General features: G+C 54.3%; 1 protein-coding gene across 1 annotated transcript in view; it reads right to left on the minus strand.

The window, feature by feature from the left end:
- The window catches only part of MYO18B (myosin XVIIIB), a 78618-nt gene that overhangs the window by 10070 nt on the left and 47201 nt on the right, over positions 1-21347 (minus strand). The window contains 9 exon segments of the mRNA XM_009334425.1: positions 4-87; positions 833-874; positions 2091-2224; positions 13443-13628; positions 14474-14611; positions 15848-15931; positions 16670-16786; positions 17325-17438; positions 18054-18099. Of these exon segments, the coding sequence (XP_009332700.1) occupies positions 4-87; positions 833-874; positions 2091-2224; positions 13443-13628; positions 14474-14611; positions 15848-15931; positions 16670-16786; positions 17325-17438; positions 18054-18099 (945 nt within the window).

Genomic DNA, 21347 nt, shown 5'->3' on the forward strand with positions numbered 1-21347 from the left:
GACCAGCCCACCGATGACCCCGGCCAGGACTTGATGCTCTCTGCAGGCTCCAGACTGAGCGTGGAGCCGACGCTGGAGCAGGCATCCCTGCGGGGAGAGATGAGACTCTGTTAGCTCTGCAAGCGCAGGCAAGAGGGCCAGCGGCACGGGGAAGGGGTCCTGGAGCACATGTGAGGGTGAGACCAGGCACAGACCAGGGACTCCTTCACAGCTCCAGCAATGGCGGCTCCAGCTGGTGGGCTCTGCTCTGGCTGTTCTGTGGCACCGGCACAGATCGGACAAAACAAACCTTTTCAGACAACCTGGTCCTTGTGCCATTGCTGCTGCCATTAACTATTTCCCTCATGCTTTTATAAGTGCCCTGTAGCCTGCAGACAGTGGGCAGGAAAACCCTGCTGCTGCCTGCAGTGCCCCAGGACCGGAGCTGGAGTGGCAGAGCCAGTGTGACCCCAGGCACCCCGCTGTGCCCTAATCACCCCTGGGCTGGCGCTACCGCTGCCCCCCTGCCAGGACTCCCCACTCCAGCTGCAGCAGATTAAATCCTTTAGGATCTCCGTTTTCCTTCAAAGCCACAGATCAGCTTCATATTCTCAAAGTGCAGCCAGGAGGAATGAGCGCATCCCACTCAGTGTAACAGACAGAGCTCCCAGGGAAAGCGAGCAGGTCGACAGGCATGGGAGGCACACAAAGCCAGCGCATCCGAAAGCCCATCTGTGCCCGAGTGGAAGCGCGGTGCCTCAGCAGGCTGCGGGCAGCTGGTGGTCCATAACCCATCGCACAACCCAGCGCAGGCTCCTGCCGTTCGGCTGGCAGCTCCCCAGGGCTCACTCACGTCTCCCTCCTAGAGCAGAGTGACTCCCGCGCCGTCTGCACGCTGCAACCAAGGGACAAAAGAGGGAGTCAGCTGCGGTGTTGCCGATGGCTCGCACAGCCTCCCCGAAGCCACCGCGTGAGTCTGATGTGATGAAAACTTCCCAGACTAACTGTATCAAAGCTTGCTGCTGTGGCTGCCCGTACGATCAGAGCAGGATTATGCCTGAGCTGGGTAACATACCCCCCCCAACAGCCCAAGCACAGCTGCAGCGGGGCAGCGGTGGGGCCATTCCCAGCACGCTGCATGGCTAAAGACCGCCTCACCTGCTCCCTGCACCCTTCAGGCCCTGGTCTGCAAGAGGGACCCCAGTGCACGCACCCCCAACACAGAGATGGGTGCTGCTGCAGCGTATGTTGCATTTGCACTCGCAGAACACCTCCGCTGTGCCCATGCTGGCGAAGGGCAGGGAGCAAATTACACCGCTTTTCCTGCACGCAGCAGCTGCGGATGTCCCTGCCGGGAAGCACTTCTCACCTCCTGCTAATGTGTCAATTGTATTGGAAATAACCTTTTTTTTTATGAAGAAGCAAATTTCTGAGCTCACGGTTTCTATCTCACCCTTCCCTAGTTTAATCACTACATAAAGAAAATCTCTTCTCATGGCACGGTGACAAGCACATCTCTGCTTTTTTTTTTTTTAAATGCATTTACCTATTTTGTCTCCATTTGTCACAATGCCCCTTTAGCAGTGTAACAGAGGGGAAAATTGGAGGGCTGTAGAAATAACACCTGAAAAATTCACTGGAATTCGTTTCCCATTTTTTCCTAGTAAAATCCTCTACCCAATCCGCCCAGCTCCACTGGTTCCTCCAGCCCCCCAGCTCCTGTGGCTGAACAAAGTGCAGGATTTTCAATCCATAAATCCAGCGCTGGGGCACCTGCTGACACATGGCAGCACGCCACGCTGCTAGGGACAGGACCTTGCTCTGCAAATGGGGCTATTTCCACCCTTTTTGCTTACTTTAAGCTGGGCCACACAGTATGATTTTAAGGGTGACGCTTTTTCATGAAACCTTTCATTAACATGAATTTTCTTGTTCATGAACCTGTGCTGCTGCAGTGAAAATGCTCCAGGATGCAGATGTGCAGCTATGGCCACCATGGCATCACCCTTGCACAGTGCAGCATCCTTCCCCACCGCAAAGCATCTGAGCCTGCCCCTCTGTCCCTCTGCAGCCCCCACAGCCCTGCCAGCCCCCGGTGCTCCTCGTCTCACCTCTCGGCATCGCTCTCGTCGCTGGACCGCAGCTCCTCCAGGGCCACCTGCAGGTCGGCGATGCGCCGGATGGAGGTCCCCAGGTCAGCCTGCAGGACCTGCCGCACCGCCGCCAGCTCCGCCAGCTGCTGCTCCTGCGCGGACAGCACCGGGTTAGCACCCGCACCCCAATGCCGCACCCCGAACCGCGGAGCAGGCGAGCGAGGCATCTGCTGAAACTCCCCCCACCCCAGTGGTCTCCGTGCCACGCCAGGGCTTGCTACCTGCCGCTGCACTCTGTTGTGTGTGCAATAGCTTGTAAAATGCAAACTTCATCTTACATAAGAAGAGGAGCAAATGAAGCTGAGCGCCTCCGTGACCAACCAACACCCCCCACAACGGAAAAAGGCTCAGAAGAGATAAGCCAAAAATCCAAAAATCCCGAGCACTGGGTGGAATGTAAGGACCCACTGGCGATTACCATGTGGAAACTGAACTTAACTCTGGGGAGGGGAGGGTGACCTTGGTTTTAGGCACAAGGCTGCACCAGGGCATCATCAGGTTGTACAAACAGCCTTCCCGGAGGTAATTAGTAGAGAGTAATGTCTTCCTCAGCCAGCCAGACCAGCGTGGGGGGAGCATATATGTGGCCCAGCCCAACATAGAGTATAAAACCTGGACAAGTAGTAAAATGAACTTTGAAGAGAGCAACGGGCTTGAGCTGGCTTCAACCCACACATCCCTTCCTGGCAGCTGGGGATGCCCAGTGCTGTGGCGGTGAGTGTATAGAGACTGGGGACGGGCATCACGTCTATGTAGTGACTCGGGTGTATGTTGCAATTGCTGTGTTGTGCCCGTGCTGTGATTTCAGTACACTGCTGTATCGCTCTGCTAAATCAAAATGTAACGTCAATATACCAAATGAGTAAATCTGATATTAAACATTAACCCCCCTGCCCCGTGTGGAACATGTAAAAGCACCCTGTGTGGGAGCACCATGTCCCTGCCGGGGACAGAGTGGGGCACAGACTGCAGGGATGCTCCCGGGCGTTTTGGGGCTGTTCCTCCACTCACCCACACCACACACCTGCTTGGAAACAAAGCCCTTTCCAGAAACGCTGGCTGATAGAAAACCCAGAAACTCCATTCATAATTTAAACTACAGGGAGGAAAAGCCGGACGAGCAGCACAACCCGTATGGCTCCGTGGACCCATCATCGCCCACGGCTGGGCGGCCTCATGGTGCACCGAGGATGCCGACCCGGCACTGCCTGCCCACCGCAGCTGAGCACCACCGTGTTCATCAGATCCCGAGTCCTTTCAGCCAGGAAGGAAATCTTCATGCGGTTTTCTAAACCATCACACGGCAGAGAGAGAAAGAGAGCTAGTGCGAGCTGCAAATTCACCGAGATTGAAGCTGCCAGCTGTAAAATTGCCATCTCGGTGGTGACAAGCTGAGAGATGATTTGCAGCGCGGGCTGCGACAGGCCATAGCGCAGGAGCCGGCAGACTGTCAGAGTAAATAATGAAAGCCCTGGGATCACCGGGCACGCGGGCCCAAGGGGAAGAGCATTTCAGTTCATAAAAACATGCAAAGAAATATCCCAGTTTGGGTTGCACAGCATCACAGTTGCTTCTGGAAATGCGCCGGCATTGGTAAAACCTGCCAAGAACCTTTCTGAAACTCAGCGCTTCCGAGGCCTTTGCTTCCCTCCCGGCTCGGGCAAATGCAGGAGGATGGAAAGGACCCATTTGTCATGGAAACCTCTCCGAGTCACATGGGGATGGCCCATGGCCCAGGCAGCAGAGATGCTCCCCATGCCGGGGCTGACCCAGCAAACAGCCGGGGGCTCGGGAGGGGGCACATGGTGAAACGCTGACCCCTGAGAGGAGAACAGCCCAAGGGGAGAGAGCCCCAGGCTTCGTCTGTCTACACGCCTGTATTCAGTTATTTGTGATTGTGAGCCCAGGTAGTAAAACAACTGCTAGATAAAAAGCTCAACCCTTCAAACAGGCTGATAAGAGTCTCTATTGAACTAGTTCCTTGGCTCCAGGATATAGCGCAAATTAAATATAGTTCAGTGGCTGCATTTAATTCCTTTCTTCCGCTCTGCTATTATTAACCTGACAGTGACTGGCAGGGAGGCAGCCAGGCACACAGCGGCGCGCACCCCTCCCGGCACCCTGACCCCGCTTCCTCTGGCTGGTGACAAAAGAAATCCCCCGGGCGCAGCTGCGAGAGCAGCACACAGCGTGTCCCGGGCCAAGACAGCTGGAGGCAATGCACCCACTCCCTGCTGCAGAGCCCCTGTAAAAACCACCTGGCAAATGCCTGTAAAAACTTTGTGGCGAGCTGGGGCTCCAGCCTGGCTCCCCTCGGGGACGCCCCAGTCCCTGGGCACCCACGGACCGTGGCACCCACGCTGCACGGCAAGGAGGAGCCTGGCTCCCCTCAGGGATGCCCCGGTCCCTGGGCACCCATGGTCTGTGGCACCCATGCTGCGCAGCAGGGAGGAGTTTTGGGAGGGGGCTGCGCAGGGCACTGGGGGCACTTTGGGGACTGCACGGCCGTGGGCTCCACACACCGCGGGTAACCTTGGGGTCCCCTGCCCACATGCTGCCTGAGCGGCAATTTGAATGTAAGCCTGAAAATACCTGTTTCTTAATAAGAGTTGACACCGCTCAAGCACAGCGATACTGCTAAAACAGACTCCTTCCAGCGGAGGTACTATCACCACCGCCATCGCCCCAGGTACCTGGGCTGATTAAATGCAGAGGAAAGCGCCAGTCACATTCAGAGAACAATCTGGGACTGCTCCACACGTGCTCTCTGCCGAGTGACTCGCATGAGCCTATGCTCAAAGTGAATTTTAGCTCTCGGGGCTCAGGCGTTACTGTAAAGTGAATTCTGGTGATATAAATCTGCAGCAAGAAGATGTGGGGAAGAGAAATGATTTCTGTGCCCGGCCTTTCAGCTTGGGCTCAGCACATCCGCAGCTCGTGAGGATGCTGCAGCCAGCGAGGAGGAGGAGGAGGAGGAGGTCGACAGAGCCGTGGCCAGGCCAGGGGCAGAGTGAGAGGAAATGCCCTGAATAAATGCGCTGCTCAGCATTTTGGGCTAAAATCAGTGCAAAATAGAAAGGCTCGTGCTTACAGTCACAGAGCAGTTACATCAGTCAGCTCTGTACTCATAACGACAGTGCTGCGGTGGGGAGGAGGCTGCGAACCCCACGTCCCACCCATCCCAGCGCTCGATCCCAATCCCGTGCATGGAGGCACTTCACGTTTTACTCAAACATAAAGTATCTGTACCATACAATTATCTCGTGGAATGGACTAATTATGTCAATATAATTAAATTTGAAATGCAAAAAATTACCTTCATAATATAAATTGACAAGAATCGTCCCAGCATCAGGCCACTGCTATCCCAGGGAGCTATTAGGCACCTTTGACACATGTTGTTTCAATCTAAATGTAAATGCAAGAAGCATTTTCCCTTTTAATACAGCAACTGGTCTGAGCGTATACATCCTCACTCAGGATGAACTGCCGAGCATTGCTGGCTTTTTGTTTCCTCCAAGCAGAAAAGCCGGGAGGGGGGGGAAGGGGAGAATATATTTATTGAGAAAACTCATAACCCGCCTGTTCATGTGGCTCTGCTGAAGCAGGGGCACCGCCTGGGAGAGAAATGCTGCACGGAGCAGAGTGAGGGGTGGTGCACCCACGGCCGTGCCCTCTCCCCGTCCCCCCAGGCCCCAGGGATGAGCCCGTCCTCCCCCATCCTGGGCAGCAACCAGGAGCTGAAGAACTCACCCGGCTGCAGAGACACTGGGTGGTTGTGTTGCTGCACCCTGCCAGCACCTCCACCCTCAGCAGAGCCCCACCTCACCCGAGCACGAAGGGACCTGCTTCCCCCCTTCCCGGCTGCCCTGCGTGTTGTGACTCGGTTGCCGCAGCCAGAGCCAGCCGGCCGCTGCTCTTCACCACGTGCGAGAAACCACGCACGACGCCGATCAAGAGGCTGCCGGGGACTGGAGCGATACGCCGCACTGCGGCTGGACCTCGGGGGATGAAAGGTGACTTGCACGTCATTTTGCCTGTGTTATTCATCGTTAATGGCCTGTTATCGGAGCCCCCGTGCTCCGGCTGGCGCTGATGATGATGGGGAACCCGGATGGCTGCTGGGGGGGCTGCAATCAGAGGAGCTGCACTGATGAACGGGGCTTATAAAGCAACAGCTGCCAGGCGAATCAGTCCTTTCTACCTAATCAAGGAGGGAGCGAAGGCTGAAGCAGCTGCCCTCACGCTGCACAATGCCTGGAGAGCAAGGCAGCAATTTTCCAACTGTTCATGAGGTTTCTTCTTCTGCTACCCTTTAGCCTCCACAGGGATATGATATGCATTGCACTGCAAACTGATCCGTGGGGGGATTTCACCCCCAACCACACACATATACCTCAGCCAGGCTGCTCTTGCCAGCCCACGGCCCACCAGGAGCAGTGCTGGGGCTGCTCCATGGGAGTCCAGTACCTCCCCAAAAGACGTCCCGCAAACAGAGGGGGCTGCTTGCTCAGGATGGGAACCCCACAGCCATCGGGTCAGGGGCCAGCACTGGAGCTGCTGACCAGGAAGGACCGCACAGCCACTCACATCAGCCCTTGGAAGCACGCTTCCTCCTTCTCCCACGGAAAAGCAAGGATTATTGGCTTCTCCCTTGCAAAGCAGCAGATACCAGACTTGCAAAAAGCCCCAGTGCTCCTGAAAGGAGCTACGGCTACTGCCACAAACCAGAGATGGTGAAGCAGAACTAGCGGTCCTTTGCTTCACGTGTGTGTTGAGTTTTCATTGAAAAGCTCTACTAATTTCTTTCCTGCCTTGCAGCGGTTTGGAGCAGCCCTACCCTATCCGTCCTCCCGGCCAGCAAGGAACCTGCCCACACACCCGGCCGCGGCACGGGGAGCATGGGGAGAGACGGGGACATGGCACCAGCTCCGAGCCCAGTGAAAAGTGCACTGGCCTCTCAAATGGGGGCCGAGGGCACTTCTGCTACACGGGCTCAGGAGCATCCTCTGCTGTTAAACCCTGGTCCCTGTTGGCACCAGCATATCCGGATCCTTCTACCAAACCAGTCAGGCACTCACAGCAGAAACCAGCCTGACCAGCTCGGAAACTCCGGCTGATGTATATTTTATAATCAGTAAATAAAATATATGTTCTGCCTGGTTTTGCATACATTTCCAAATTAGATTCTCCCATTCACAGCGTATCAGTGGACAGATCACCCCAGAGCACAGCACTCCCCAAACCTAACGGCACTGGTCCACTGGCAGCTCAAAAACATTTATTTCAGAAAGCTGAGGTTAATTTCTGCTGACAGGGAGCCTGAATTAAAGGCTCTCTCAAGACAAGGGGGACAGGAGCTCACTTGGCGATGGTCAGCACAGAGCAAACCCATGCCGAGACGTTGGTGCTCACAGCCCAGACTCCTGCTCTCGCCTGGGAGGGCTCGCAGGAGGATGCTGCTGCACGTCCATGCTGGAAAGACCCTGACAACATGAGTTACACTACAAAAAAATTAATTCCTACTGCGAGTGTCAGAGCCGAGTGCTCAGCAGCGGGTCTGGCCTGCTGGCCGCCTTTCCCTGCGTTTGCTATGGCCCCTCTGCACCCATCCTGACCAAAGCCCCTGCAGCCCCCGGACCACCTCCCTGCCCCTCTCACGGCACCACCCACTCCCACTGCGAGGGATTGGAAAGGAAGAGATTTGGGTTGGAAAGGAAGAGATTTGCTGCACAGGGGGAGTATCACTGCCACTTCGTGGGTACCCAGACAAGAGAAAGCCGAGGGAGGGGCGGTGAGGGCACAGCCCTCGGCACCGTGGTACCCCACCACCATCACGGCATGGCAGCAGGGCTGTCACCCGGCAGGCAGCCAGCGCCACGGCAGAAGAGGCCAAGACAAGTGCGGGCTCTTCACCAGGCAAGGACAGCCAGCAAGGACAGGAGGAGACGTGGGCTAGCAGCTCCCAGGGGGGCTCCCCACTCCGGAGGGGGGCTGCTGCCCCGCTCCCCCCCTGCGCAGCCGGCAGGCGAGACCCCGCTGCCCACCGTCTCCCTGAGCATTGCTGGGGCTTCCTCCTGCGGTTCGCCAGCGGTCTTTTCCAACAGCCAGAAAAAGATGCTCAAGCCCTCGGCAGCCTGCGCGGTGCGAGGGGCACCAGCAGGCAGCTGGAGGCGTTTCAGCCCCTGGGCAGAGCCCACCTGGAAATAGGGGGAGAGGGGACGTCTCAGCTGGCAGCTCCCTACCTCCTACCCCCACCCTCCCCCCGGTCTCTCCACATCCTGGAGAGATTGCTTCTCTGGAAAAGGATTTCTAAAACCTCTTTTTGTTAAGAACTTCTTTTTCATCTAATTTTGTCTCAGAAGCATTTGAAGATAAGTTAAAAAGAGCTAAGCAAAAACACTAGTGAAATAATTTATGGGACTATAAAGGATGCCAAGGCAGGCACCGCAGAGCATCCAGCACCGCGTCTTCGTCGCCACCTTTTATTTTTGTTTGTGGTTCTGCTGTCACAACATAACCTTTGCAAGCTCCCATCCACCTGAAGTGTAATCTAATTAGTCCAATTTGGACTGCTTCTATTTGAATAATTTAGTGTACACCTGCAGTATTCATCAATCAATATTATTTTTAATTAAGTAATTAACTCGCAGGTTTTCAGAAAGTTTGAAGTGACAAAATTTCCGTGGTTGAAGTCTCGAGTGAGACGGGGCGAGTGGCTCTTTCTGCACTCGCAAACACCGGCGTTACCGGTAATTGGTATGAGCAGTGAGAAGTGCTGATGATTTCCTCAAGAATTTACCTCTTTAATGGCAAACCAGAAATCACACGTCTGCTGTACAACAGGCCTAATTAGCGCATATGGTCAAGTTTTCACTCATGGCTCCTCCATCACCCAACCTCACCTCTAAGGACTGGCTCCCTTTGATGATAATTGTCGTTACTCTTAGTCAAAGTCATTAGCTTTTAAAGAAAAGAGCAGCTCGGAAAGACCCAGGCGCAGGTGGTGCTGGGGTCGAGGGCTGCGGAGACATCAGAGGGTTTGGCTGGGACCCTGCTGGGATCTGTAGGTTTGCCTGGGCGGGAGCGCAGCTTTCCCAGCTGGAGGCACAAACAGCTCCCACTTCGCTTCTCAAGTTCACTGAAAGCACCAGAAAAATCTTTAAAGCTTGTAAATGAAAAAAAAAAAAAATCATAGAGATCAGGCTGTAATGTGCTACAGCATGCTGGATTGCGTAGCGATAACAGGGCTGCATTACAAAGGAGATCTGCTATCATAGGAACCAGAAAAAAAAAAAAAAGGTTATTTACACTGTGACTCTCACCTTTTAAAAAAAAAAAAGTGTGAAGAATATCTTCACACCTGTACTTCAGTTTTCAGCAAAAATAGTTAATTATTATGCTGATGAATTTCACAGCTTCATTAAAGAAACCTGATTTTAAGATAGTGCTTGCAAGCCCCCCATGGCATCCCCCAGTGGCGAGGGCTCGGGGGCATTTAGCAGAGCTGTCTGTCGGTCCAGGGTGCCTGGAGGAGACTCAGAGTCTGGCCATCTCCGCGGCACACGCCTCTTCCAGCTGGGGCTTCATCCCAGCAGGATCAGCTCCTGCTTTTCCCTGGGCTTCTCAGCAAGGTGCCCCAGCTCTCCAGGACAGGGCTCCTGCCCGTGGCTGAGCTCCCATCCCAGCCTCTAGCAGCCGCTTGCTTTCTCCCATGAAATCCAAGCTGTAGAGGCAGCTCAGTCATCGGCAGCACAGCCGTAGGTACCCCTTTACAGAAACATGAGCTTCTTTAAGCTTTTTAGCTATTGCTTGGCACCTCCTGGAAGAATTACTCTCTAAAAGGTGGAATTAGTCCATCCTGGCTTGTTAGCAGTTCACATCTCCCCCCTCTGCTGCAGCAAACCCGCAGGCAAGGAGGGAGATGCTCTGCCAGAAGCTCTGTGAAAACAGACCCATCAAGGCAAGACGTGGGACAGGGTCCTCAAGCAGCGTCCCTGCCCCTGCCCAGGGCTTCCAGTGGTGGCTGTGGACACCCAAAGCAGCTGAGACAAGGCCTCTTGCAAACATACCCTTGTCTCCCCGATGCTCATAATGGACCATCTGCCCATCTCCAGCATCATCTCCAGAGCACTGAAGCCAGGAGCTGTGCCCAGCACCCAGCACCATCCTGCCCTAACAGCAGTGTCTGGAGGGAAATCCCAGCCGGTGGCTGGCCCCAGCCACAGTGACGGCAGCTCATCGCCCCACACACCCCTGCCCCACAGCCCCTGTTCCATCCTTCCCTGCACCGCACCATGCAGCTTCACCAGGGGACGCTTGTATCAGGACAAGCACGAGCACCTGTGCACACACGATGAGCAAAGAGACCAGGGCTTGTTTTTAAGCTCCCCAGGATTGACTCTAAGTTGAAAATCCATCTCTCACTTCTCGCTATGACTCAGTTTCTGCTGTGGCCCAAGGAGACCAGGCAGCTGGGTCTAGCCTTTCAAGCTCTGGGTGTCAGCACAGCAGCTGAGAAACGAGGAGCTGTTGCAGGCTGGGATCCAGATTTTATCAAAAGAGGAGCTACAGCTCCATGGAGGATATTCAGTACATGCAACCGGAGCAAAGACAGAGACAACCAGGGCCAAGTACTACCCCCGCCATTAGAAAACATGCCTCCCTCGCTGCGATGGCACCGGGCTTGGAAAGCGTTCAAAACCCATTCTTCTTACAAAATTCATAAGGCAGAGCCATCTGCCTGGCAGCCAGCTCTCCAGCTCCCATCCCTGCTTCTTGCTGGATTTTCCCTGCTGCCTGTGAATGGCATGAGTCTGCCTCCCAACTGCCCAAAGCCAGGTCCAAAATGAGGGAGGGGTGAAGACAGCTGTCCTGAGCCTGACTGAAGGTACGGGGATGGTGGGACAGGATTTTCAGGCGCTGATAAAATGATAAATACGACTGATAAATACCACTGATAAATACAAGCTGTGAGAATAAAATACCTTATATACAGGCACCAGCTCTTAGGACCCCAGGAAACAAGACGGGATTTCTAACCCAATCTGTACAATGAATTTGTCCCTTCAATGCATCGCTTAAACCCTGACAGTGTGTGGCAAGTCCACAACCTCACAACTGTTTATTTAAATAAATTTTAAAAAATTGTTAGGTGCAGACTATGACTTAAGTAATGTTAAGTTAATAATTCATGCGGTATTTACCATTGATGGGGGATTTAACAGGAGCAGAGCCGTAAGTGGCTTTCTATTAACTATTGATGCTCTCCGCCAGCCGCTCAACAAGCACGGCTGGGCTCTGCGATCACAGCTCTCCTGCGATGTTTTATTTAAGCGCTGTTAAGAGTACACACAGTCTGGGTGAACGCCTCTGCTCCCGGGGAACGCCGCGGCAGCCCCTGGCTCCCGATGCGGCCGTTCCGCCCCCCGGTTCCCGCAGAGCAATCGCCCTGACCAGCTGCCACGGGCCGGCGGGGAGAAACCCGGGGCTGGTGTGATGCGTCTGGGGGAGCTCACCCACTGCAGGGCTGCCTGGCTCCTTCCTCCTGCACCCGCTGCAGCAGATGCCAGAGAACCCCAAATGTCTGGGTGTCCGGATAAAGTCAGACCCCTCAGTATTGGCTCACAGGTTTGTCTGTTTATGGGGTTTTGTGTCTTATTCCAGGGAGGTGCCTCTAAAATCCCTTTCAGTCTTCCTTGCAAACTTCATTTGTGGGAACAGAAGTGTGCTAAGACAACCAAGTATCTTGCTACACTCATCATTCCCATCCCCATATGAAACATTCGAAAAGCTTCTAAAAATATATGCACAAATACAAAAATACAGTTAAAAGAACCCACCCATATCCTAACAGACAGCGCATCTGTGTTCCAAAACATTGCATTTATAACAAAGCTGCAATAAACACACAGTTATCATAGCAACTGAAGCCGTGTCTCGCTCGGCATCCGCAGGGAAAGCAGGGGATCCAGCCCCAGGGTGGGTTGCTGCAAGCCTGGTGGGCAGCCCTGCAGCCCAGGGAGCCACTCGGCATGCCCAGGGCTGGAGGGCACACAGAGCGCACCCAGCAGAGCATCTCATTTTAAAATCTCACACCTCCGAAGAGCATCGATGGCTGCACGACTCCGACCCAGCGGGGAGACTCGTCTTCTGCCTGGGGCAGCCAGAGCTGCGCACGAGCTCATAGGATTCGGGCTGGCAGAGCAAGGACAAAGCCTGTTCACGACTCAGGCAGGGGATGTGGAATAATTCACACTAAAGCACCATTTCCCTTCAGAAAGGCTGGCAGCCTCAGGGTGAAATAAATGCTCAAATCTCCTTGATTGTTAAATAAAAGATTATTGATAAAATAACTGCTTCTAATGTGGCTGTGCTGCCAGCAGAAATGCAATATCTTTCAATTACTGCTTGGAAGCAAGGCTTTCCTTTTGTTTACTGGAAAAAAAAACCAACACAAAAGAGATGCTCGTAGAGAACTGTAAAACGAAGGTGAATCTATTTTTGCCGTACTCTAAATCCGGTTGGGGCTTTGCACGCACAGAGCAGGTTAGCTGCTTGTCAGCTCCGTCTGACACCCTGCCGTGCCACAGGGGAGTTATTTGGCTGGGGCCGGGAGTGTGACAAGGAGCTGGCACTTCGGCTGAGCCCCAGCATGCTGAGCCACGCAGCCAGCTTTCGGCACGTGGGGGGCTGGCAGGAGGACGGGGCATTTGCCTCGTGCCAGGGGAGCGCTCGGCCCCGCTGCGGTTCTGCCTGACACAAGGAAAACCAGCACAAGGAGGTGCAGAAATGACCTGAGCAACTTCTCAGCATTTCTTAGAGCTGAGCAGGCAAAGCAGTCTCCTTCTTGGAACAAAACACGGAGCAGAGGGACTGCCCAGGCTGCCAGCCCAGCTATGGAGAAATGAAACGCGAGGTGCCTCAATAACAGCTTCAGTTCAATGGTTTGGGGCTGTGGAGGGATGCAAAGCAATTCGCAAAGGCGCTCGTGCTTGTCCTGATACTGCTCCTCCAAGTGCTCCCTGGCTCCGCTCACCAAAGCCCAGCCTGACACTCTGACATTAGCAAGACCCAGGGCAGCCGTGGGGGAGCAGCCCGGGAAACACAGCTGACCTGCGTGGGGGCCAGCTAACAGCAAATTGGCCAGCTCCATCTCCAAACACACAGCACACAAAGCACCACGCAGAAAATGACTTTTCTGGGACCTTCAGGCCAATCTGCAGGTTACGGAGAGGTAACCTGCAGCAGCAGCAAACCCCCGCCATGGACCTGGGGCCACGCGAGCCCGCGGGGGCAGCACCCCCTTACCAGCTCCACGCGCCGGCGGCTGGACTCCACTTCCCTCTGCACCAGCTCATCCATGTCAGCCTTCATCTCCTCCATCCTCCTCTGGTAGTACCTGGTGGTCTCCTTCTCCCGCGCCTCCGACTCAGCCGCCTTCTCCAGCTCCTCGCCCATCTTTATGATGCTGTCTCGCAAGCGCAGCACCAGCACCTGGGGAGGAGGGTGCAAGGTGAAGCAAGGGAGATGGAGGTGACGAGTTACAAAGCTCTCCACAAGCATCAAGCGATGTGGAGAGCGCTCCCTCCCCGCCCCGCGCCACAGAGCCAGTCACTATTATTATCATCATTATCAAGCATCACCCTGAAACCTTGCAAGTGGCAGCAGCTGCCTGCAGTGGGTGCAGACCCCAGTGACCCCAGCCCGTCCCTGCGCCCAGCTCTGCACCCACCACAACAGGCAGCGCCACCTCCCAGGGCCACACCGCATCCCCCGGGGCTCCCACGGAGCCGGCTGCTGCTTTGGGGGCACAAGATCATTTTCCTTGGCCCCTGGGCTGGGCTCGTTCGGGCAGCACGACTCGGGAAAAGTGACAGTAAAAACATATCTCAGGGTGCCAGTAGACGTGCTGATTAATGGGGACAGTGAAATATTGTGATCAAGCCTGATGTCCTGACTTCTGGATGATGCCAGAGCAGAGGGATGCCTGTCGGAAGGGTGCTGTGATGGATGTACTGAGCGGTCAGCGCACACCATGCTCCGTGTCCAGAGGCAGGGACTGTATATACCTCCAGGTGTTTATAGCACTGGGCCCACTGTTGACTTTCAGTAAACACCACAGTGAAGCATGTACAGATAATGGCAGCAGCATGAAGTATATGGACTGTCCACAAGCACAGGAGAGCTGGCCAAAAACCCCACCTGTCCCTCCCCACCCCTTCCCAGGTGCTTCTTCTCCCCAAAGCTGAGGCAGTCGCATCGCTGCGCCCGCCTTTTGCAAGCAAGCTGCATCTCCCCGGGGCTCTGCATCCTCTCCGCAAGCAGTGAAGATGTGGTACCTCAAAGCGCTTCATCTGCACAGCCTGGAAGTCCAGCTGGCTCTCCAGGTCGCGGATGTGGGCTTCTTGCCGGCTGACGATGGAGCGCTCAGCCGGGCACTGCTCCAGGTGCACCGCTCTTGCCTGCGCTGCCTGCAGCTGGGTGAGGACGGGCTGTGTTAGCACCTCTCCAGCCCCTGACCCATGCAAACACCTCCCGGTCCCTTTCCCAGATCCCCCACCAGTCCCTCTCCTTGGAGTGACATGCACCGAGGACCTCTCATGGCTCCTGAGACAAAGTGAACGTGCAGGACCTGGCTTAGACTGCCAGGCACTATGGAAAAGCATTGCCTTTGGCTTCCTGAAGGACTCCCTGCTGTTAATACCACACAATAAAAGCATGACACTAACAGGTATTTTTGAATGAAAAACGTGCCAGCAAGACAACGCGTGTCTGGGTCTCTTTTGCTTTTCTCTTCTCAGCAAACCCTTTGAGGACAGCAGGCATAAAAATTCCCAGTTTACCCCTGTGTGGAAAGCTGCCTGCACCAAGTTTTTTCTTCAGCCGTTACAGCAAGATCTCCAAAGCAAACTGCCCTTTTAGCAATCCCAGTACAAGTTTGGTTCAGATTTTGTATTTATTTGACCTAGAAGTACAAGAATTTGTCTTCTTTTATCTGGTCTATCTCTAAAACACCACCCGCTCCACCTCAGAGGGAGCGAGTCCTGCTTCTGATTCCTGGGCAGCTTAGCTACGCTCCAATAAAGCACTTAAGTTAATGGGATTACTCATGTGTTTAAAATTAAATCCATGCACCCCAGGAGGGCTGGTGCAGCCACAGAGGCGAGGCAGAGCAGCACCTGCCGGCACCCACCCCGGCGTCAGCCCCATCCCAGGGTCAGCCCCATGCCGAGCTCGCTCAGCCCCACGGGGCAGCTCCTGCCATGGCACCAGCAGCTCGGGAAGGGAAGAGGGGGAAGTGGGGCTCTCCATCCCGAGAGCCTTGCCAGGGAAAGCTTTCTCCAGCCCAAAGCCATTGTTGGCAGAGCCCCACAGCCCATCCCGGCCCCGTCCTGCCCATAGGGTCAGGACTGCGGGCGTGCAGCAGGCAAACAGCGGCTTCTGCACCGTGCTGCTCTCGGGGGCACGCACAGCACATTACGAAGAGGAGAAGAACCTGACCATGTTACAAAGGAGAAATGGCTTTGTACCACCAGGGTAGAGACTTGATCTGATTTCAAACAAGAACACGGCATCCACGACTGGCACCGGGCACAGTGATGGCACACTGATCCACACTGGCACCGGTGATGCACCGGGCACAGAGACGTCAGAGGACGGCCAGATGGCTCTCACTCCTCAGCTCTGGGTGCAATGGGCTAGGGAGTAATTACCTTCTCCTGAAGGCTCTGCTTTTCTTTCTTCACATCCTCCACCTGTGTCTGCAGCTCCCGGATCTGAGCGATATCCGTTGCTGACTGCGGAAGGAGAAAGCCCAGCAGTGGGAGCAGACCCGAGGGCTTGGAGCAGCGGGCACGTGCTACAAGGAGTGTGGTGCCGAAGGCTGGCTTGTGCCTGCACCTCCAGCAAGCCGCTCCTGCACTGGACTGAAGGAGCTTAATTCTCCTGACTCAATGCAACTTTCCTAATTTTTTGAACAAATATTTGTAGATCAGGACAGAAACCATGTTGTCAGGGTCATTTCTGTCCTCAGGGTCCTTTCAGATACAGACTCCCGCCTCCGTAACACCACTGCAAGGAGCACCAGACTGTGAATTGTCAGTCTTGCCAGCCTACCCCTGCTCTACTGGGAGCTTTGGGGTCCCTCAGCTCCAGGTACAATCCTTTGGGAGAGCCTGCCTTAGTCTGGATATTGCGCAGAAAGCCCCAGGGCTGTCTGTCAGCATTTTTTAAGCTCTGCGTGAGAAAACAGTGAAAGAAAGAATACAAAAGGATCCAAACAGGGATGCTATAGGATTTCCCAACTATTGAAACAAAAGCCAAGAGACCTCTTGAAAGAAGACTCAAAACTACGGGCGAGAGGAGACAGAGCCATGAGCCATTCCTTCCTCTCATCACAGCATCTGCTTCCTGGGGTCCCCAAGCTGCTGTGCATTGACGGGGACTGCTGTTTGCTCTCAGCCAGGCTGCAGGATTTTCCAAGCGCCCTCCCGGGGTGGGGGATGCTGCCCAGCTGCCACTGCCCTGGCTCCTACCTGGGCGATCAGAGCCTTGTGCTTTGCCATGAGCTCGTTCAGGTCTTCCTGGTCCTCATCGATGCGTTTCAGGAGGTCGGCTCTCTCGTGCTGCAGCTGGTACAGCTGCTCATCCACCTGCGGGAGGACCCACGGGGCCAGTGGGTTGTGAATCCCACAGGGGACCCACTGCACAGCACTGCCCAGACGGCGGCATCCTCTGGGACACGCTGCCGCCAGCCTCCAACCCTGTGCTTGCACCGGGAGCAGCAAAGGGAGGTCCTGCATATCTGCAGCAGGGGACTGTTGCACGTGGCCGAGTGGGTTGTGAATCCCACAGGGGACCCACCGCACAGCACTGCCCGGATGGCGGCATCCTCTGGGACACGCTGCCGCCAGCCTCCAACCTTTGCTTGCACCGGGAGAAGCAAAGGGAGCTCCTGCATATCTGCAGCGGGGGACTGTGGGATGCTGCACCCTTTTACGATCCATTGCTGCGCCCTTATCCATCCATTAAGCCACTCGGGGGCTGTTGTTCCCAAAGAGGCTGGGTGATTTAGTAAATATGCTGATTATTGCTGATTTAGTATAAAAGCTGATTATTGCTATCAAACATGAGGAGGTAGGACTGCGCCACTGCCCTCCCACCTCCCCAGCCCCGGCTGTGTCTCCGCACCAGGGTCTTGTTTCTGTTGAGGGTCTCCAGCTCCGTGTGCAAGTTCTCCAGCTCCACGGCCGCCGTCTGCTGGGACCTCTGGGCCTCCGCGCACTTTGCTTTGCTCTCTTCCAACTGGGAAGAATTGAGGGAGATCATAATTAAAGGAGCACTCGGTGCCTGCAGAAACCACGTGCTGATTATGCTGTTCCCCTTGCCGCACAGTCACGTCTATTTACATTTCAGTCCCAGAGCATTTTCCCCTGCTAATGCACATGGAAACTCGACCTTTTAAAATCTGTGCTGCTTTTCAGCCCGTCTGCTCCCAGTTTACAGTGAAAAGGGCTTCCTTGGCAGCTCCGAGCACACCTAACTGTGGATCCTAACACCACTGACCGTCCTGCTGAGCACTGAAGTAAGCCCCTCAATCTGCATACCCACCCTCTGCCTTGGCACTGCCGTGGTGAGGTAAAGCTGGGATCATTAATTTGCAAAATTATGTGAATTACATGTAATTCCTGATTAGAGCAATTCATGATTCGGAGTTTGCAAATGGGCTTTTCATATGGCATAAATTGCATTTGCAAATACACATGAAATATCACGTTTATAAATGCTAATTTGCTCTCAGTTTTTATAGCTCAGCCATTAAGGCTACAATGATCTTAAATGGGCTGCAAATATCTGGAAGATGCAGTGTCATCCCAAAAACTCACACCGCCAGGACAGAGGAGTTTACATAGGCTGTACCTGCACATCCAGTTCCTTCCCTTGCTCACTTGGGTTTCTTTCTTTTCTTTATGACAAAGAAAACAAAGAAAACTAAACCCCTCTGCTTGCTGCTCATTTCCCGTGCCCGGTCCCCGTTCCCCTGCAGAGAATGCAGAGCTCCCGGGGGCAATGGGAGCCGCTGTGCACCACAGTGAGAGTTTGAGCATTTTAGGCTATTTTCTCAGGGTTTACTCATCTTTCTGTACTCTCTCCCTCAAAAAAGGGGGGATTACAAATTACTGCAACTGGAGCAATCCTCGGCTCATTTCCCTCAACTGTTTGGAGTGATTGAGACCTACTTGGAAAAGCCGAGCAGGTGATTTGCTTCCTCAGTGCCTAATCTGCAGAGGAAATGGAAGTCGTTTTTCCCTTAAAGTCAATGATTCTTTTTATATACCTGGCACAGTGCGATCTCTGAACAGCCGTTTCCCAGCCCTGCCGCACGGCACCAGCCCACCGGCCACCTTCCTCGCCACCTGCCCGCTGCAAGGGAGAGCCCTGTGCACAGCGGGGGGGGGACGCAGCACACTGCGCCCCAAGGGCTGGCCACCCAAACACTGCCACTGCAGCCAGCAGCAACAGAAACCTTTTCCCCCTCCATCCCAGGGCCAGAGCAGTGGCCTTTCTGGGGCATGTGGAAACAGAGGGTTCTGATCTTCAGCCTCTACCATCCTTCCTAAATTGCATCCCCTATTTTTAACTCCCTCAGTGAGAAAATCAGGCAGAGAACATGTTCTCCACTGCCACAAGGCACAACGCCGACAGCTCCCACCAGCAACTTCAGCAAAACCTCTGGAAGCAAACACGCATCTGCCCCGAGGTGCCGTCGTCCCACCGCTGAGGATGGGGCAGTGGCTGGTCTCTGCCTCCTTGGGACCACCATTTCCAACTCTGAGCCCTTCTGCCACCCCTACATGAACCAAGGAACGGATGGGAAGAAATAACCCTGAACATTGTTGGGTCTTCAGCTACAGTGCCAGCCAGAAGCTGCTCACCGTGGGAAGTATAAAGCTCTGGCACGGAGACATTTAGCAGTTTGAATCGTGCAAAACTGTTATTTAAAATGATGTTCCTGTGTCCAAACCCAGCCCGTGTTGATGGATTGTCTAGTCCGTCTATTCATATATCTGCAGAGCCACTCTCACAGCGACACGCACCGTGTTCCCCTTTCTTCCACCAGCTGAAAAATAGCCTTTATGGTTTGCATAAAGCTCAGGCAGCCGTTACTGAGACGACCTGAGCGATAGCTGCTGGGAGACGTTAAAGATGCCAATCTGACTGACTGCTGGTTTTATGGCCAAGGGCTTTTCCACCTGCCCAGCTTCAGGCTCTTCCAGAAGCAACCCTGTCCACGACCAGCCCCTGGGACTGGCCTTTCCCCTGCCACGATTACACGAAAACTCCAGATAGTTTAATCAGAAACACATCTCCAGGACCTCTCATTAAATACCAGCTTCCATTTCACTTCGTGTAATGGAATTTTCCCACTTGGGAAGAATAAATTGAAATCTCCCTCAGAAATGTATAATGTATGAACTTCTGAACAACATTAGTTTGCTGTGCTACACCATCTGTTAAATACCTGCTTAAAATGGATGCTTCAGCCTTATTAAGAAACAATACTATATTTCTAGCCATATGGATTTTGATTAACGGAAATGTAGCATTTTAGCAAAGTTTTTATTCTTGTGGAGGTTTGTGGGCTGGTGGTAGGATGTATTGGCTTTTGAGAAAGTTGTCGTGAATGCCATTAGAAATCGTTCACATTTAAAGGACAGCATAATCATGAGGCCTTTTTAACACATGCAGAGTCTCAGTGTTGGCGGCACAGCAAAGGCTCAATATTCCCAATATTAAGGCTTTCTGCTCTCCTTCTCCGAAGCATGAGGCAGCCGGGCAGAGGCCACCCACCGAGGGAGCTGGGAAGGAGCCGGGGACAGACTGTATGGTACTGCAGCCACAGGCAAGAGAAAGCAACCTCCTGCACGAGCCCGCCTCGCTGCGGGGACCAGGCTGCTCGGGGAACAAGGCGTTATTCCCCTAGCAAGAGGTGGCTGGACGCCACAGGGACAGCCACGCTCGCCGGGCAGAGCGAGCGCCCCGGCATTGCCACTTGGTCCCTCGGATCAGCACGTGGAAGGGGTCCCTCAGCATCAGCCCACTGCAGCAAGCTCCGGCGCTGAGCAGGGCCCAGCCCCGTTAAGAGGACCAGGGGCTGGGAAAGAGCAAAGCAGGGGCTCTGCATCATCTCCAGCCCCGAAGCCGGATTTGGGAAATACTGAGGGATTAATTGTTAAGTGTAGCATTACAGCATTAGCTCAATAATGTTTAAGAGAGCTCACGAGTGCCGAAAATGGCCATTCCCGATGCCTGCCCCGGCCATGGCCATACCCTGCCCTGGTCATCCAGGTCGGTGGTACAGGCATGGGCACGGGCACGGACATTCCGGCAGCCACGTCAGGCCGAGCTCACCTTCCCCTTCTCCCTCGGCACAGGTGGGAACAGCTGCTGCTCACAGATGTTATTTATGCAGAACTATTATCTCAATTATATATGTATGTTGTTGGAATCGCTCATGCCTCCCGATTAGTTTGTTTCCAGGGGAAATGTACAGTACAGATTAATTACTGAGGGGTTTCGGAGGACCGGCATCGTTAGCTCAGTCCCGGTGCTCGGCCTTGCGGGACACATGTGCACGGCCAGCCTGGGGATGGACAGCCCTGTGCCACCCCTGTCCCGTGGCAGGGCACCCCGCGGACCCCAAGCTCACCCCGGGGCTGAGACCATCCCCGGACGGTGGCGCAGTGGGCACAAGCATGGCACCCGCCTGCAGCCCCTCGCCGGGCCGCTCAGTGATGGCTGTGGACTGCACTTAAACTATGGCAAATCTGCTGTGATCACTGCTCCTGCCTTACAGCATCCCTATGGCAACACGTCCCGAACGCAGCGCCTCTGGAGCTCCTTATTAGACAGATAGAAAATGCGCTGAACAGAAGGTAATTAACAGGGCTGTGGGGAAAAAAAGGAAAAAAATACTTAACCACTGTTGGCTTAATTACAGAGAAGTGCTCCTTACAAGACAACCCTCATCAACACAAGAGACACTTCTCACCCTGGTCTGGGCAGCGTGATGCTTGCACAGCACAAGGTCACCGCTCGCCCCGTGCACAATTAAAACCAGGAGATCTGTAAATATTTCTTGCCACTTCCCCTTGGCTGAGGTAAAGGGTGATGCTCCAAGGGGCAGAGAGATGCCCGCACACCCAAAGCCAC

The sequence above is a fragment of the Pygoscelis adeliae genome, unplaced genomic scaffold (assembly GCF_000699105.1).
Source record: "Pygoscelis adeliae isolate BGI_AS28 unplaced genomic scaffold, ASM69910v1 Scaffold262, whole genome shotgun sequence".
NCBI lineage: Eukaryota > Metazoa > Chordata > Aves > Sphenisciformes > Spheniscidae > Pygoscelis > Pygoscelis adeliae.